We start from the raw sequence: 15,754 nt of genomic DNA, 5'->3' as shown, positions 1-15,754 counted from the left end.
GCGGAGGTTTGAGGGAAATCGTTACGAAGAAGCTGGTAGCACTGTATCGTCCTGTAAGAGTCATCATTTATCTGTTGCTGTTGTTGTTGCTTTGTTTATCGAAACGCTGCTGCCCATATTTTTCTCAGCTCGGATGGGTAACATTCAAATGTCCCGATATACGCGTAAAGTTATGGGTTGCATTGTTGCACAAACGCTTCATCGTGCGGGCAGCTGAAAAGAAAATTTGCGCCAGTGTGGAGCTTTCAGCAGGAGTACGCAGCTAGAGAAAAGCGTATTCTTAGGCATCAGACAGTGCGATTGAACGGAGATAATGGAGGCCAATGATCTTCCGACCAAACCTATGCCTGTGGTACAGCAGAAGATGATGGCAAGGACTCGCAACCAAGTGGGCTACCACTGCATATTGCAGGTTCGTTCATTTTATCTGTGCACTGCGGGGAAGCATCCTATGCCATCATCACTTTTCCCTCCTTCATTCACTCATTGTTGTTGTTGTAACAACACCGTTAACTGTAACAAGTACGTACGGCTGTAGTGGCGTCCTCCTCGCATGGTAACACACAAACACTACGGCGAGTACCCATGATTAGTAAGTTCCTGACGCGCTTATTTTCTCATTCTTTTCATTTATTTACTATTTTCCCACAAACAACACGACAGATTCCTTAAGACAAGTAATGTTAGTAAGTGCACAAACGTCGCCACGCCAGTGCTCACTCTTAAAAATGAACCTCACCGCAAGGCAATAGCATAGCATCCGAGCCAACCATTAGCCCGAGTGACATCGTTCTCTCCCCTGATCTGTTGAAAACGGGAGGCGTACGCCTTTTTGTGACACTTACGCAGGAATGTTAATTGTCACAAAAGGGCGTACGCCCCGCGCTTTCCACAAATCAAGAGTCATAGAGGTATCACTCTGTAGCGATCATTGTACCATCTTGAGCCATTGGGCCATCATCAGTAGTACGTAGGCAGGCAACATTTGAGTGCGTGGCGTCAGAAGGTCACGTGCCACGTGACCTTCTGACGCCTGCCTACTTATTGCTGATGACAGCCCAATAAGGCCGAAACAGCTGTCCAGTACTGGCAATGGCGACGTTTGAGCACTTACAAACATACACTCTACGTGAAGCCAAAGGGCTCCGGCTAATTTTTTCCTTAAAACAAGTAATAATTCTTATTGAATGCACTACTGGTTAGATAATTACGGGATTATTATCTCGCCTGTTGTTGTAGGCACCATGTGAAATTAATGGTAGCACTCTTCCATGAGATCTTGCCCTCTGTTCTTGTCCACCTCATCATCATCACCAGCAGCTGTCCCATAGCTGCTTCTGATTATTGGAAAAGTAATTCTGTACTATGATTTCTTCTGAATATTTAAAAATAATGCTTAAGCTATGATAGTATCGTGTGGCTCATAATTGAATATTATTACTGTTCTTGGAAAACCATTTCACAAACGCTTCGTTTGAATGAATACATGGCCAATAAAAAGAAGAAAAAAAAACAGAAATGATATCATTTTTCCTTTCAGAGATCCCTCCGCTTTGATCCCAACTTTTATTTTCCAACCCGTTTGAGAGGGGGCTTGAGACTGACGCTCCTGTTTTACGCCCATGGTGACAGACCAAGGTACGGTCGAAAAATGAACATTTTAGTGGGGCCTAAAATGTACAAGCATTGGGGTTGTCCTGAGCGAGTACAGAACAATTTCTTTCCACCCAATCTGCAAGAAATGTGTCATCAACGAGACAATGTCGTTACAGGAAACGAGTTCTGTACATGCTGCACCCTTCTATTTACAACGGGCAGTCATCCACATTGCCCTCTTTGTTTCGACAATATGTTCTAACACACCAAATTTGTGTTGAAGACTCTTCTGAAGATATGAATATAGACATTATGACATGCTAGGAGCGACCGTCACGTGACAAGTGAAATTAATACACTCCGCTCAATTTGCTGTCAGTGGTGAAAACATGGCCACAGAATGAGAGAGACTTTTGTCGTCACGCGATGTCTTGCAACCAATTGAAAAGGGTTAAAAATTGGGCTGTTTGGTGTAGCATTAAAATCGACCAATCAGAGAGGAGCTAGCGTAATGATCGCCGATATATGCTGCTACAATTATAACGAAAATATTTTGCGCTGTGAGGAACGGCAAATAATTGATATTTGGTAGCATTTAGATAACATGTCAATAATTCCTGTCCTTACTAATTGTTTTTTCGTCACAGAATGAACCTTTACATGTACGCTCCGGATACCGTTCACAACTACATCCTCCTGCGCGTCTATCCAACTCAATCCACAAAATATAACAGTATCCACTTCGACGGAATAAAGCCCTGGCCTTCGAACTGGGGTTACGTTCTCGGACGGAGCAAGATCGAGAAAGGAATGTACTTCGTTATACAGATGGAGCCAACATGGTCACAAACGTGGAACTGGGAAGTTCGGGTATGTGTGCTTTTACAACACCACCTAGATACTGAAAGCCTGCGCGTTCGTCGACGTGACGTAACAATTAAGAGTCAGCCAATCAGGGTTGCGTTTTCAACGGCTGTAATCACGAACGTGCCTTCCGCGGTCTGCGGTCATGGAGAAGAACCACTGTCGTCTGCGAGTTGTGAGTTAACGTCCCAACCTACTAAATGGGAAAACTTGGAAATAAAGCACAAAACGGTCTCAATCTTCCTGAACTGATTTTCTGGAACGCATCTCCCACGTTTTGTCTAGATATTTAGGTCTGCACATTCCAGGTAAGCTGCAGTCCTTTGCGAGTCCTTGAATTCGCAGAACGGCGAATCGCTGTAGCAGACGAATTCTGACTCTTATTGTCCACGTAGCGAAGGAGGGAGAGGAGGCAATGAGCAGGCTTTCTGTATCTAAATGGCGCTGGCTTTTAGCACCAGTTTGTTCACGCACAAAAAGAAGTGTCTTGATTACGGTTTATCACACCTCTAATAATCTAACAGGTTCATACCGTAGGCTAGCTTAGATTGCTCAGTGGGTCAGTGGGCTCAGTGGCGTTACCACTTGAGACAAGTTGACTCTCTCAGATGCTGTGGCTGCAGTGCTGTGGAGGAGCTGGAACACATTCTTCTTCATTGCCCACGCTCGAAACCTTCCCGAACCGCCCTCTCTGGGTCTCTTAGTCAGCTGGACTCTCATTCCTTCTCCCTATCACAATAGACGATTTCAGAAATTGCATGGATGGCCCACCAGAGAGCGCCGTCTTGCGAAAGCCCCGCTGCACCTTGGGATTTAGTTTTCATGAGTCAGAGAGAAGAAGAAGAGCGCAAACGGTATCGGTTTTCTCTCTCCTTCACCTCCCGCACCTTCAAGCAACAGGCAGACGAGCACGAATGCAAACCATTTCCCACAACGCATTGCGCGATGTGCGTGACTTGGGCGACGGAGGGCCCCCGTGCGGAGCACAAGGGCAATATCTGAAATCGCCTATTACTTGGTCCCAGGCCGAATTTGGCCCGCCAACGCTCTGCGCTCAAACCATTTTGACGTTTCTGGACACAATCGGACTTCGATGCTTATTGTGAGGGGGCTCATTATTTCATTCCCCACATCACCACCAGCAGTGGGGTAGAGTACCACCTCTGGCGATGAAACTCCCCATTCATGATCTTAAAATGAAGTTGTTGTTTTAGTTGTCGTCGTCACTGGAAAGAGTGCGTGTCACTTGCAACAGTGCTGCTTTGTGTAGCTCACACTTTTTGGAAGACCTGTCGGGCATTACACAATTTCGTTAAACGGCTTCTTTGCAGTGCATTGTCAACGATATTTGTAACGACACCACACCCGGGGCAAAGGAGTACGACCGCCTCTGGACAGATCCGTACTATCAAGGGGAAATGCTGCTGATGGAGTACCATGTAACGCAGATATGGCAGTCGAAAACTTCCATCATCTACTCGCGGGAGGTGCGATCCTTTTACGATTTTATACTAGTGGACGTTTGCACAGTATTCCTAACCGCCAAAAATTGCTTCCTTTGAAATGGATGGGCGGTAGAGATGTAAGCAAAGTCATATACAGTGAACCCTCGTTAATATGACCCCCGATAATCTGACATACGCGCTTTACGACCATACTCCTGGGGAACAATGCAGTGAAATCTCTGCAAATCCCCGCGTTAATATGACAATTCCGCATTATGACCAAAATTTTCGGGAACGACCATGGTCATAATAACGAGGGTTCACTGTAGATGCATTTTCGGTAGGTCTCGGTTGGTTTAGTCGGAGGGAAAAAAATCACGTGAAAACGGATCTTAAGTGCTGCTGTGTAGCCGTGCCCTGCGCACGTAAATGTTAACTATAATTACATTGCCCTGCATTATCTTTCTTTACGCATATGTACGTCTTTGACGTTTCATACTATACGTCATTACCAGAATGCTGTCCATACTTTCCCTTCACATGGTTGGTTCAAAAAGAAAAAATACATCATTAAATGATAATTGTCAGAACGTTGGTGGCATTTCGCCCCTGCACTCAGCATTTCGCCTTTAGACTCAGACAAGCACTACCGACATCTAGCCTATGCCACTTTGCTTGCATTTCGTTTCTATGTTTTGCTGCTAAACGTATACCCATATCTTTTTCTAGATGATATTGCCAGTTAAGTATGGCATGGTGAGCCTTCATCCGGGATCTGTCTGCACGATCACCGCGAAGACTGCGAACATAGATGTGTGCGGCCCACGGTATGTACGTCATCGACTGGATGAAGTACTTTCCCGTTTGCAGACTGCACAGAGATGTGGGGCGTATGACTGATATTCAACAGTAACTGTCAGCGTTTATTATGATGTTTCTTTCTTTCTTTCCATTGTTCTTTTTTTCAAAGTCGTACAATCTCTTCCTACTCAGAGTACACTTTTAATGCAGAACTTCATCACGTAACACTGCAGGCAGTCATTCTGAATGATCACCCTCTCATTTGACTTGAAAATAAAAGAAGTGCTAAAATAAAAAATATTGTATGAAAAACACAGTGCAAAAATAATGCAAAGTACCCAAAACAGACATATTCACTTCTTTTTAAAACATCTGGGGCGCAAAAAAGAGTTAGGTGGTAACGTTTTGTTTGAACAGTCTATTGGGAATGCGTAGGACATTGCACAAAATAGGCAATGACGCAACCAAGGTACAAAGGCAGCCCCCAGCACCTAGCTAGTAGCGTCTTCTTCCAAACGAAGTAATGGAAAAGGGCGTGGAGATGATTAACTATAATATTTATATTCTACACGCTATCAGTAAACCAGTAAAATTAGGTTGGATCACCTGTACTCTGATGCATAGGCTGACTCAACTTTACGGGTATATCGACCACTACAATTCTCTAATTTCTTACTCGTTTTGGCACGTGCACAAATCCTTTTAACCACTCTTATATTTCGTTAAACAGAGTCGAAATCGCATTGCTTCCACGTGGAGGAAACAGAGAGACTAGTCGACTGGAAAGGCGCAGAATACATAGTCTCGGTGACGCCCAACCCGACACTCACGTCACTATTACCCTGATGGCCTCAGCGGGCTACGTGAAGGTCTTGCCAAGCTTCTCCGACAAAATAGTCCTGTTCAGCCCACAAGAAGACACGGCCGGATATGCTTTCCACTTCTTCTGTAACATCGACATTATCAACGCCGTCTTGGTATGCAACGGTATTTGCTGATCACTGCCAACACCACCTAGATAAAGAAAGCCTGCTTACTCGTCGACGTGACGTAACAGCTAGGAGTCAGCCAATCAGGATCGTGTTTTCCACGGCGATAGCCAATCACGAACAGGCTTTCAGCAGTCGTAGCCATGGAGACGAATCACCGTCGTCTGCGAGTAGTGATTCACCGTTCCCGCATACCAAATGGGAAATCTTTAAAATCATGCTCAAAAACAGTCCCATATCTCTCTCAAGACTGATTTCTTGGAAAGCGTGCTGCACTTTTTGTGTACAGATTCAGGTCTACAGGTTCCAGGTTAGCTGCAATCATTTGTGAGTTCTTGAATTCGCAGAACGGCGACACGCTGTAGCAGACGAATTTTGGCTTTGCAATTTTGTTCACGTAGCAAAGGAGGGGAGGAGGCAATAAACAGGCCTTCTGTGTCTAGGTGGTGTTTCCACCTCTTATGAACAAAGTTTCTATTTGTATAGACCAATAGCAATCCAACCATCTTGTGGCAGTATCGAATGACCATTGGTGCTTCTTTCATGTGCGTTTAATGGTATCTTCGATTTGGCTGCACTAGTTCATGCGGTGCAGCACTTCTGTATTCGTTTTGTCAGTGCCGCTCGTGCCCCCTGCACTCTCGTATTCGTTTTGTAACTGTGTAGCACTAGTTCTGCACGAGTTCACGGGCGGGCTGCACTTGCTGGATAGAAAGTGCAGTGCGAGTGCACGCTGACGGTTGCTTGATATGTGTGCGACGGAATACCAGTGGCATTGTCGCGATAAACACGTGCGTAGCGATAATGCGGTCATATCCGAGACGCATGATTCCAATAGTTGCCTGCACGGGAAGCATATTACACTGTCTTTACTGCGTTGGAAAAGGGTGCAAGCTTTGGAGCGGCCGAGAATCGTTTCTTTTTTTTTTCTTTTTTTAAATGAAAATATACAGGCATGAAGGACCGAGTAGGAAACACAACACACCTATTCGTAGTATCTTCCCACAATGTTCCCGTGGTAGCCGGGAACATGAATGCGATCTTTCTCTCCCTCCCCCCCTTTTCGGGCACGCAAATAGAATGCATACGTAATCAACTCGTTGTTGCTGTCGGAATCCAGCAGCTCCAAAGCTGCTTACTGGTACAGAGCCATAACAAACACTTATTTCAATAACTGGTAAAGCAAACAATGCACAAGACACATAGACAGTACACTTGAAATGAAGGACAAGCGTAAAGAACATGACAGTCGCCGCGGTGCGGGCAGCAGACCACTAGCCTGCACTTGCCTACACTTGCCTGCACTTGCCTGCACTTGCTTGTTCGTTTTGGAAGCGCTAGTGTTGCGGCGCACACTCTTGGCACCACATCGGCACTCCCCTGAACTAGAGCCGGCGGTGCAGGCTAAATCGAAGAGACCTTATGTTTCTTCGTCTTCCGTTTGAGCAACGTAGCGCAGCCAGTGGAGGACAGCTCAGTTGTTCTTGTATATAACTTCGTTCTCCTATCTCACGTTTCTCTCGTTTCGCATGTGATGGGGTAGTGTACTGCTCTCCAGTGGTGAATCACCCCATGTCACATGACGATTTATTTGTTGTTGCTGGTGTGGCAGAATTAATTAGCTTACATTAATTAATAAGTACTCGGCAATATGAGTGGAAACTCGTATTAGTAGGAGGCCTTAACAGATATTGAACATGGAAATGTACTCGGTTGCTCACCATGTGTGCATATCACATGCTGAACCACAGTGTGCAAATACACAACGTGTACAAATGTCTGCACGTGAAGTATGAGTTTACCTATCAAGCATGCCACCATCCATTCTGTAGCCACTCATTTCACCCTGACTGGGGGGTCTTCGGCACAGCGCTACCCTTTAAAGACAAAGCTTCGCTACATAACACGCTCCTAACCAACCATCATTCCGAATGAAAACGTTCTCTCCCCTGATAACGGGGGTACTACGCCATTTTTGTGGCAATTATTGACTACATTATGTCCCAAAAATGGTGTACGTCCCCCGGTTTAAGCAAATCAGGGCAAAGAACGACACCATTTGGGAAAATGGTTGAATAGGAGTGTGCTATGTGGTGAAGCTCTGTTTTTAAGAGTGTAGGAAGCCGGACGCGCGTTAGGGCTTACATTCCGGTTCTGCGCAAATGATCTTTTATTCTTAGTTTCTTCTGGTCCTTTGAGTTTTAATATGGGTGAGGAAAATACTGTAAAAGTTTAAACAATAGAGGCACGTCCAATCGAATTCGATTGAATATTTCAGGATTGTGGAGCCTGGTACTACGCACGTTGGTACTAAGCCATCATCGCAGAGCAACAGGTCACGTTGGATGATTCCAGCTGGAAATCCCTTGCGCGGTTTGTCGAAATCAAACGCTTGTTGTTCAATAAAGGAAGTCGCATGAAACCGTGTTTGGTGAATTCTACCTGTAATAGACCACTGGAATGACTTTGTCTTGTGAACTAATGAAATCGTTTATCTCCATAAGTCGTATCGGAAACGTTGTGTGTGTAACCAGATGGTCAGCAGCCAATCGGAAGGCGAGCCAAATTTTGCCCATGGTCTTATGCGGAAAGATATGCCGAAAGATATGCCGAAAGGACACGAGGTACACACATCCTCTCGCACAGCGCTCGTCCTGCAGTTCTCTATATCTGCCCAAGATGTAAATGCTCCACTTGGTTCTGCCCCTGAGATGTAGTCTCTGTACAGTACTTTTTACTACTCGCTAGCTTTTTTCCTCGACTCCGTCACAGACACAAACGCTACACCCCCTTATACTACTCCCTAGTACTCCCGCCACAGAATTATACCAAACTCACACCTCTTTATAGCTAAAAATGTTCTTGTTTTGTTTTTCTAAGATGCAACCTGCCATTTTCTTCAATGCGCTTACATGATGCGTCGAAGACGTGCTGTTATAACTACACTCTTAGAAATGAACTTGACCACATAGCACGCTCCTAGCCAACCATCACCCCGAATGACAACGTTCTCGCCCCTGATTTTGTGCAGTTTTGCTATTTTGTGCATTTTGTGCAGCCTATTTTGTGCAGTGCACAAAATAGGCTCCTCTTCCCGTTTTCAACAAATCAGCGGCGAGAACGTTGTCATTCGGGGTGATGGTTGGCTAGGAGCGTGCTATGTGGTCAAGTTCATTTCTAAGAGTGTAGGGCTCATAAAAGTCAGCACCTGTTTTTTTTCTCTCTCTCTTTTTTTTTTTTTCGTTTTTTCACTACCGCGCTGTCTGAAGTACAGGGCTGGGACAGGTCAAGCTACGTAACGTAGCTTTTTTTCCCTGTGTCCTGTAGCCTATTGTTTTACTTACTGTATTGGACAGCTGAAAAGAAAAATGTGCACACCAGAATCCAGTGCACCCCAGTGTTTCTGCCATCATCATTTGTTGTACCAAAGCCATAAGTTTGACTGACATATCATTTGTCTTAATGTCCTCCGTTTAACCGCGCTGTTTGACTTCCAAAAAAGATCCTCTCTGCTAGCTGTTTGACCATGCTGGCATCTCCACACTGGGGCGCATTCGATTCTGCTGCACACAATTTTTCTTTTCAGCTGTCCGTACGGCAAAAGCCACTTGTGCGGCGATAATCTCTTAAATTATAGCGTCCATGCATCCAGGCTGCGTGTAGCTGCGTATCAATAAACAAAGTCTTTTGTGCAATACAGTAACCGTGCTCCCGCTATGCATTTTTGAGAACGCTTCACAGCGTGCACTCTAAATACAGAACTTCACCGCATAGTACGCTGTCCGCCAACCATTACAAAGAATGATAGGGTTGCCGCTTCTGATTCGAAGAGAGAGGTGGGCGTACGCCTTTTTGTGGCAATTATCATATATCCAAATTGCCGCAAAAAGGCGTACGCCCATGTCTCTCTGCGAATCAGAAACGACAACCCTATCATTCTTGGTAATAGTTGGCGCACAGCGTGCTATGTGGTGAAGTTCTGCTTTTGGTGTGTGCCAGAAACAAAGATGTATGGCTCTAAAACACAAAATAATGCCGTTTGTCACAGTGTTCCTGGACTTTTACTTAACTTAACTTTTACTAAAAAAAAAAAAAAAAACAAGCTTTCGGGCAGAGTCTGTCCTTCATAAGGTGTCGTCCCACCTTATGCAGGACAGAAAATAGTTTTTTTTTTAGTAAAATATATGATTTGAATGGTTTAATCGCTTTAAATACTTATCTTATTCACTTGCGAGTACTAGACGTTTCCCATTTTTGCCTGTTATTTTTTCCTTTCGCTTTTCGCAATGTTCACCTGTACGACGAATAGTCCCCCGAAATAATGCAATGTCGCCATTTTCCAACAACGGCGATATGTGAGTTGGGATTCCCCACGCCGGAGAATCCCAGGTCTGATTAGGAGGAGCTCGACAAAAGCATTAGATAAGGTTGGCTCTGCGTCAATCAAACAAAGGAAGCGGCATACTCTGCGATGAATATAAAAGCGACGGGCATGGTTTTGGATTCATCACAATCTCCTCGTTGTCACAGTGTGGAAAACGACTGATATCCTTGGCATCATGACCTCAAAGACGCTCCTCTGCATTTTCGCTTTCCTGGCTGGTAAGTGAAGGCAACGTTCGCGTTTTGAATATCGTGGGATCATTAGTTTATTATGTGCGTACGTTCTTGAGTTTTTTTATACATCGAGATACTTAGATCGTGCAGGGATAGTCTTTGTTGGCGATTTGTCTAACTTCACTTTTTAGGATGTACGTATAAAAGTATTAAAAGATACTGATTAAGAATATAGTCAAACGTAAAGGATAGTGCACGTAAAGTGCCTTATATATGTTACAGCATGATCAGCATCGTTACACGCATCATACTCACTCAACGATCACATTTTTGAACCACTCGAATCTGCGTTCATATTTTTACTTTTAATGATCCACCGTTATTTCGGTTCGTTCTCTCTTTTTTGCAAATTTTCGGGACCTTTATAGTCACTATGCTTCGGATAATATCAGTGTGGCTAGATTTCGCAAAACTCAGCGCAGGTCTTCATCAGAGCTTCTGTGCCCATATTTTCCTTTATCTTATCGTACTTCGGACGTCTCAATTATCAGGAGTAAGCCGTTCAGACTGATATATTCCGCAAAACACTGGTAATATCAATCGAATACGGGCTATTTGATTGTGCAAAACCGTTATAATTCGACTGGCGACGGAAACTGCTCTGAGCAGTAAAGGGCTCCAAGTGTACTGTCGTAAGTGTTGTTGTTGAGGTGCTTTCCATATCTGCCACTGATAATGTTCTTTGTCTTTTCAGTCGTGACACTGGCCAGCGCACAGTTTGTAAGTATGAAGATAGGTCTCACTTCCCCTTCGTATTATATACATAGAGTATACTTGCAAATACACAATCTGTTGATACATATCACAACACACTATGGAGTATGTGGCCGTCATTTTTTTTTAAGTCAGGCTTTTGATGTCACACAGAAATGTTTCTTGTTAACTGCAACATAGTCACTCATGGCAAAAATTGAATTGCTTAGTATCCGACTACGACACCTGCTGCAAAGATGGCGAAACTCAGGCGTTAACTCAAAATAAATCTAACTACAGTATACTATAGGAAGAACGATACATCTAAATAAAAACACAAACTAAACCTTCTTTTGCAAATATCTCTAGGGTCGTCCCAAGTTCAACTTCCAGCCTCCACCACCACGTGTAAGTAGGGCAACAGCACCATCCTTATACATACGCTATCCGCGCTGCAGCTGCACTGTCTAATTAATTAACCAGAGCCTGTATGCTGTTCCTTCCTCTCAATAGCATCGCTTCGACATCACGGCTCAAGGAGGTGGCAACAGCGGCAAGCACTATAACGTGCATGTGGGAGGTCGTGCCGAATACGACCTACACCGCTTCCAGAACGGAGCTAAGATTGTAGGCCACGTGGAAGGCAGCCATTCGTTCGGAAAGCACGAGGGACACAAGTGGCAAGGAAAGCCGCAAGGAGAAGTAGGAGTCAGAGTAGAGATTCCATTCAAGGGATAGGATTCGTCTTGCCACGTAAATTCGCAAGGACAACAAGGAGCATGTAATTCCTGCCGACGCAGAAGCACGTCAATAAACCTTTTCAAATCCAGGGATAGACCCTCTACGTACTCTCTTGATACGCAGGGCATCGCACGCTATGGCCTTTGCGTACGTAAGGTATAGCGTAAGGGATCGCGCAGTGCGCAGAACCACCAACCCTATTCCTTACGTACGCAAAGGCGACAGCGTACGATATACTAAAACTAACTATTCTATCTGGGAATGAGGGCGGGCAACACGTTAACGACCACCATGTGACAGCGCATTTATTACATATTTCGTGCGTCTAATTTTCGTTTCGAAAGCCGACGTCGAGGAATCATTTTCTTGTCCTAGAACAATCACACGCAACAACAAAGGAGTCAACATTCGCTCGTCGTCGCGAGGCTAGCGGACACAGAGATGTCACATTCTCACGGGATTTATTCTACAGCCACAAATCTATGCGCGCACACGACATAATAAACGATAATAAAGCTACATTGTACTCGTTTCTGTAAACATCGTCGAAACACAAGAAGGGACGCTAAAGCGTATGTTTTTGATGCAGCGAAAAGTTTCATAAAATGCCGGATTAGTGATCGTTGCCATAAGGCATCGCTCTCTCGCTATTAGAGGAGAACTCGTCGAGTTCGAAGCACAGGAGATCATGCAGGACCGTACAAAGAACACCCGCAGTGCTTCTTCGCTTACTGATGGCGGCACCGCTGCTTGCTCGATAATCGTTCGGAGGGTTTCAAACGCGATCCGTGCGCCGTACGACAAATCGAAAGCACTCTGTGACCAAGTGTCCGGGTCGCCGTCGCTCGATAGGTTGATGAAGCTGCGCATTTCGAGGATGCAGGACTTCACTTGGCCATATCTCCACTGACTTTCAGGCGTCCAGTCCAACAAGTTCCTGACGAGTTCAACAATTTCCTTGCCTATCTGCACACCGAGTGTTCCCAGACTAAAATAGATGGGAATGCCGGGTGGGAATGCCACAGAATTATACCAAACCCACCTCTTTAGCTAAAAATGTTCTTGTTTTGTTTTTCTAAGATGCAAGATGCCATTGTCTTCAGTGCGCTGTTCAAGCTCTTACATGATGCGTCGAAGACGTGCTGCTATAACTGCACTCTTAAAAATGAACTTCACCGCATAGCACGCTCCTAGCCAACCACCATTTCGAATGATATCTTTATCTGCCCTGATTTGTTGAAAACGGGAGGCGTACGCCTTTTTTGTGACACTTATGCTGTTCATAATTGTCACAAAAAAGGCGTACACCTCCCGTTTTCAACAAGTCAGGGCAGGTAAAGATATCATTCGAAATGGTGGTTGGCTAGGATCGTGCTGTGAGGTGAAGCTCATTTTTAAGAGTGTAGGGCTCATAAAAGTCAGCAGCTGTTTTCTTTTTTTTTTTTTTTTCATTGCCGCGCTATCTGAAGTACAGTGCTGGGACAGGTCAAGCTACATAACGTCGCTTTTTTTTTCCCAGCGTCCTGTAGCCTATTGTTTTACTTACTGTATTGGACAGCTGAAAAGAAAAATGTGTGCACCAGAATCGAGAGCACCCCAGTGTTTCTGCCATCATCATTTGTTGTACCAACCAAGTTTGATTGACATATCATTTGTCTTAATGTCCTCCGTTTAACCGCGCTGTTTAGACTTCCAAAAAAGATCCTCTCTGCTAGCTGTTTGACCATGCTGGCATCTCCACATTGCACTCTTAGAAATGAACTTCACCGCATAGCACGCTCCTAGCCAACGATAATTTCGAGTGATACCATTGTCTGCTCTGATTTGTTGAAAACCGGAGGCGTAACTCTTTTTTGGGACAATTATGAACCGCATAAGTGTCACAAAAAAGGCGTACGCTCCCTGTTTTCAACAAATCAGGGCAGATAACGATATCATTCGAGATTATGGTTGGCTAGGAGCGTGCTATGCGGTGAAGTTCATTTTTAAGAGTGTGGGGCGCACTCGATTCTGCTGCACACAATTTTTCTTTTCAGCTGTCCGTACGGCAAAAGCCACTTGTGCGGCGAATCTCTTAAAGGGACAATGAAACGATTTTTTTCTTCGTTTCGTTCTAAAGAAGACATTTTTCTGAGTCTAGAACCGAAATTTTACTTCCGTCGCGCGAGAGGATTTCTCGGGAGCGAATTTAAACGGAGCGGCGAAGGGAGGACAGCTGGCGCCGCGCCGTGGCGAGCTGCCGAGCGGAGACACAACGGGCAACTTGACGCGACCACGGCCGGCTCGGCAACACGTCATCGTGACGTGTTGCCGAGCCGAGGAATCCCGCCAGGAGCATGCGCCGTAGGATCCCGCGTATGCGTTCATCGGGAGTGGAAATCTCCATGACAGCAGCTTTCGCGCAATCGGCAGATTCCGGCAGTGGCGGCAGCCACAGCGCGAGCTCGCGGCATTACTTGCCATTGTGCAACACCGGTGACGTAATGGGGAACCGAAGTGCGGTCCGTACAGTTACACCATCGACAGGGAAATATGCGCGGGAGAGGAGGAACGCGGAAGAGACATTTCCAGCGCGCGCTCCTCGCAGAGTGGAGCGATTTCGTCCGGAAAAATGTGTGGCATATTAGTTTCTCTGCGGGAAGAACAGTTTCCATCGAAAAAAAAGTATGGGGGTTTGGGAAATTTCATAGTCCCTTTAAATTATAGCGTCCACGCATCCAGGTTGCGTGTAGCTGCGTATCGATAAACAAAGTCTTTTGTGCGATACAGTAAGCGTGCTCCCGTTTTGCATTTTTGAGAACGCTTCACAGCGTGCACTGTAAAAACAGAACTTCACTGCATAGCACGCTGTGCGCCAACCATTACAAAGAATGATAGGGTTGCCGCTTCTGATTCGAAGAGAGAGGTGGGCCTTTTTGTGGCAATCACCATATATCCAAATTGCCACAAAAAGGCGTACGCCCATGTCTCTTTGCGAATCAGAAACGACAACCCTATAACTCTTGGTAATCGTTGGCGCACAGCGTGCTATGCGGTGAAGTTCTGTTTTTGGTGTGTGCCAGAAACAAAAATGTATGGCTCTAAAACACAAAATAATGCCGTTTGTCACAGTGTTCCTGGCATGAGATAAGTTTTTCAAAAGATTGAAACATTGAAATAACTTAACTGTTACTTAACTTAACTTTTACTTTAAAAAAAAAAACAAGCTCTCGGGCAGAGCCCGTCCTTCATAAGGTGTCGTCCCACCTGATGCAGGACGGAAGCTTGTCTTGATAAATAAATGATTTGAATGGCTTAATCTCTCTAAATACTTATCTTATTCACTTGCGAGTGCCAGACGTTTCCATTTTTGCCTGTTAGTTTTCCTTTCGCTTTTCGCGATGCTCACCTGTACGACGAATAGTTTCACGAAATAATGCAATGTGGCCATTTTCCAACAACGGCGATATGTGAGTTGGGATTACCCACGCCGGAGGATCCCAGGTCTGATTAGGAGAAGCTCGACAAAAGCATTAGATAAGGTTGGCTCTGCGTCAATCAAACAAAGGAAGCGGCATACTCTGCGATGAATATAAAAGCGACGGGCATGGTTTTGGATTCATCACAATCTCCTCGTTGTCACAGTGTGGAAAACGACTGATATCCTTGGCATCATGACCTCAAAGACGCTCCTCTGCATTTTCGCTCTCCTGGCTGGTAAGTGAAGGCAACGTTTGCGTTTTGAATATCGTGGGATCATTAGTTTATTATGTGCGTACGTTCTTGAGTTTTTTTATACATCGAGATACTTAGATCGTGCAGGGATAGTCTTTGTTGGCGATTTGTCTAACTTCACTTTTTAGGGTGTACTTATAAAAGTATTAAAAGATACTGACTAAGAATATAGTCAAACGTAAAGGATAGTGCACGTAAAGTGCCTTATATATGTTACAGCATGATCAGCATCGTTACACGCATCATACTCACTCAACGAATATATTTTGAACCACACGAATCTACGTTCATATT

The 15,754-nt window shown here is 44.9% G+C and overlaps 2 protein-coding genes across 2 annotated transcripts; both read left to right on the top strand.

Annotated features, from left to right (window-relative positions):
- The first annotated feature begins 209 nt into the window (after positions 1-209).
- Positions 210-8,117, top strand: LOC135400020 (uncharacterized). The gene is made up of 7 exons (XM_064631759.1): positions 210-412; positions 1,541-1,638; positions 2,244-2,466; positions 3,792-3,947; positions 4,635-4,732; positions 5,437-5,683; positions 7,974-8,117. Exons 1-7 carry the CDS (start codon positions 314-316, stop codon positions 8,007-8,009), a joined length of 957 nt encoding a protein of 318 aa, XP_064487829.1. The 5' UTR covers positions 210-313; the 3' UTR covers positions 8,010-8,117.
- A 2,073-nt stretch (positions 8,118-10,190) lies between these two features.
- On the top strand, positions 10,191-11,838 carry LOC135400019 (uncharacterized). Its single transcript, XM_064631758.1, has 4 exons — positions 10,191-10,297; positions 11,007-11,032; positions 11,375-11,413; positions 11,519-11,838. The coding sequence occupies exons 1-4, from the start codon at positions 10,255-10,257 to the stop codon at positions 11,741-11,743; spliced, it is 333 nt and encodes a 110-aa protein (XP_064487828.1). The 5' UTR covers positions 10,191-10,254; the 3' UTR covers positions 11,744-11,838.
- Positions 11,839-15,754: the final 3,916 nt, after the last annotated feature.

The sequence above is a fragment of the Ornithodoros turicata genome, chromosome 7, assembly GCF_037126465.1.
Source record: "Ornithodoros turicata isolate Travis chromosome 7, ASM3712646v1, whole genome shotgun sequence".
In the NCBI taxonomy this organism is placed as follows: domain Eukaryota; kingdom Metazoa; phylum Arthropoda; class Arachnida; order Ixodida; family Argasidae; genus Ornithodoros; species Ornithodoros turicata.
This window is presented reverse-complemented; position numbering and strand designations above follow the sequence as displayed.